Here is a 1,662-nt window from a genome sequence, read left to right on the forward strand (position 1 = left end):
CAAAACTTGTGCCTGGAGCTGGAATGTCTCAGTGGGCTCCCAGGAGCTTTTGGGTGTCTGCTCTCCTCCCAAAGAATTACTCCCTCTAGCCAGCCCAGCCTGGGAAGCAGCAAGCAAGCACTGCTGTGAATCACCCAGTTCTGTGGCACTCTGAGCCTGAAGAAAATATGTACTGACTAGAGAGGATTCTCCAGCATTGGCTCAGACACATGTGGCTGCTGCCAGGGCTGTGAGCACTGGCCAGCCAACCACCCCTCAGGTTCCCCGAGCAGCACCACCACCCCTGCAGAAAGAGTAACTCCCCCCAGCCTCCCCCGGCGAGTAACCTGATGTGTGCTTGCTAGTCTTGCATAGGTGATGTGTGGAAGCGGCAGCTCTGTAGACAGCTGGCCTGCAGGGAGCTCACGTTCATCGTGGCTCCTCATTATTCCTGGCAAGGGGAATAGGAAGCTCAAAAATCAAAACCACGGTGGCTGGAATACTGAAGTACCCCAGAAACGCTGCTGTTCTCCATCTGGGAGCCAGGCTCAGCCCTCCAGTAGCAAAGCCTAAAAACCATGAGTGTGCTCATTGCTCTCCTAAGGTCTTGCAAGAGGGGCACACTTCTCCCTTCCCAGGGAGATCCCCCATTTAGATGGTGGGATGAGAAAACAGAGGTCTGAATGCAGTCTGCCACGTAGTTTTCTGGGTCAGACCTTGGGAAAAACCCTCCCTTGCCTTGCACCAGCCCCTGTGATTCCCAGGAGGGCACAGCCTTTAATCTTTCCATCAGCTTTGGCTAGGAGGGACCAGAGCATCTTTCTGTACTCTACTTTGGATCTCAGACTGCTGCAGGCTCAAGGCAACAGGACCTGAAACAGCAAAAGTTGTCAACACAAAAAAAGGTAACCTTCAGCCTGCTGCAAAGATCAGTTATCGTGCTAGCTAGCTCCAGCACCATCCTTAGTTCTTTGGAAACTGCTTGAGGCAGCCCTGGGAAGTTCAGCTTCCTGGCAAGAAGCAGAGACAGGGCTGCCCTTGACCTTCTGGGAAAATGACCCAAGCCACCCACCCCTTGGGTTCACAAGTACACATTGAGAGTCTGGAGGATCATCTGGCGGCAAAGTGGGCAGTTGCGCTGGTAGATGGCCTGCTGCAGGAGGACTTCCGTGCACTCCTGACACAGGCACAGGTGCCTGCAGGGCAGAAGCAGGACTGTCTTGGTTTGGTCTTGACAGATGACACATTTCTTACGTTCCTCTTGTTCTTTCAGGAGCATCCAGGGGTCATCATCCGGAGTGCCCTCACCATCCCCAGCTGCTGCGTTCAGCTGCTGCCTCCCTGGAGCTTTCCCCCAAGAGGTGCTCGGTTCCTCCCTGGGTGTCTGGAGACGCTGTCCTGCCATGGCACTTCGACTCAGAGCAGGACGTGCTTGTGGTACCTGGTCCATATCCAGTTGGTCCTCCTGGTCGGCTAGCAGCTGGCCAACCCCTGCCAGTGTCAGCCTGCCAGGGGCTGCTGGTCTCAGGGCAGGCGCAGCGGCCCCTCGTTGGTTGCTCTCCTGGTTCATTGTTCTGCCTCCTCGGCTCCAGTCGGTCACCTGCAGACTCCAGTCCACCAACCTGCGCCAGGCCTGGGAGGTCATGGCCATACCCAGCGTCAGGACCGCCACCTAATAGAGCC

At 56.1% G+C, this 1,662-nt stretch overlaps 1 protein-coding gene across 1 annotated transcript; it reads right to left on the reverse strand.

The window, feature by feature from the left end:
- Positions 1-1,060: 1,060 nt before the first annotated feature.
- RNF26 (ring finger protein 26) lies at positions 1,061-1,654 on the reverse strand (the record flags this gene model as incomplete). The annotated part of the gene is given in 1 exon segment (XM_010079382.1): positions 1,061-1,654. A coding segment is annotated over 1 exon segment (594 nt), but the record flags the coding sequence as incomplete, so codon positions are not given.
- Between the last annotated feature and the right edge of the window lie 8 nt (positions 1,655-1,662).

This window comes from Pterocles gutturalis, unplaced genomic scaffold (assembly GCF_000699245.1).
Source record: "Pterocles gutturalis isolate BGI_N339 unplaced genomic scaffold, ASM69924v1 scaffold1974, whole genome shotgun sequence".
NCBI lineage: Eukaryota > Metazoa > Chordata > Aves > Pterocliformes > Pteroclidae > Pterocles > Pterocles gutturalis.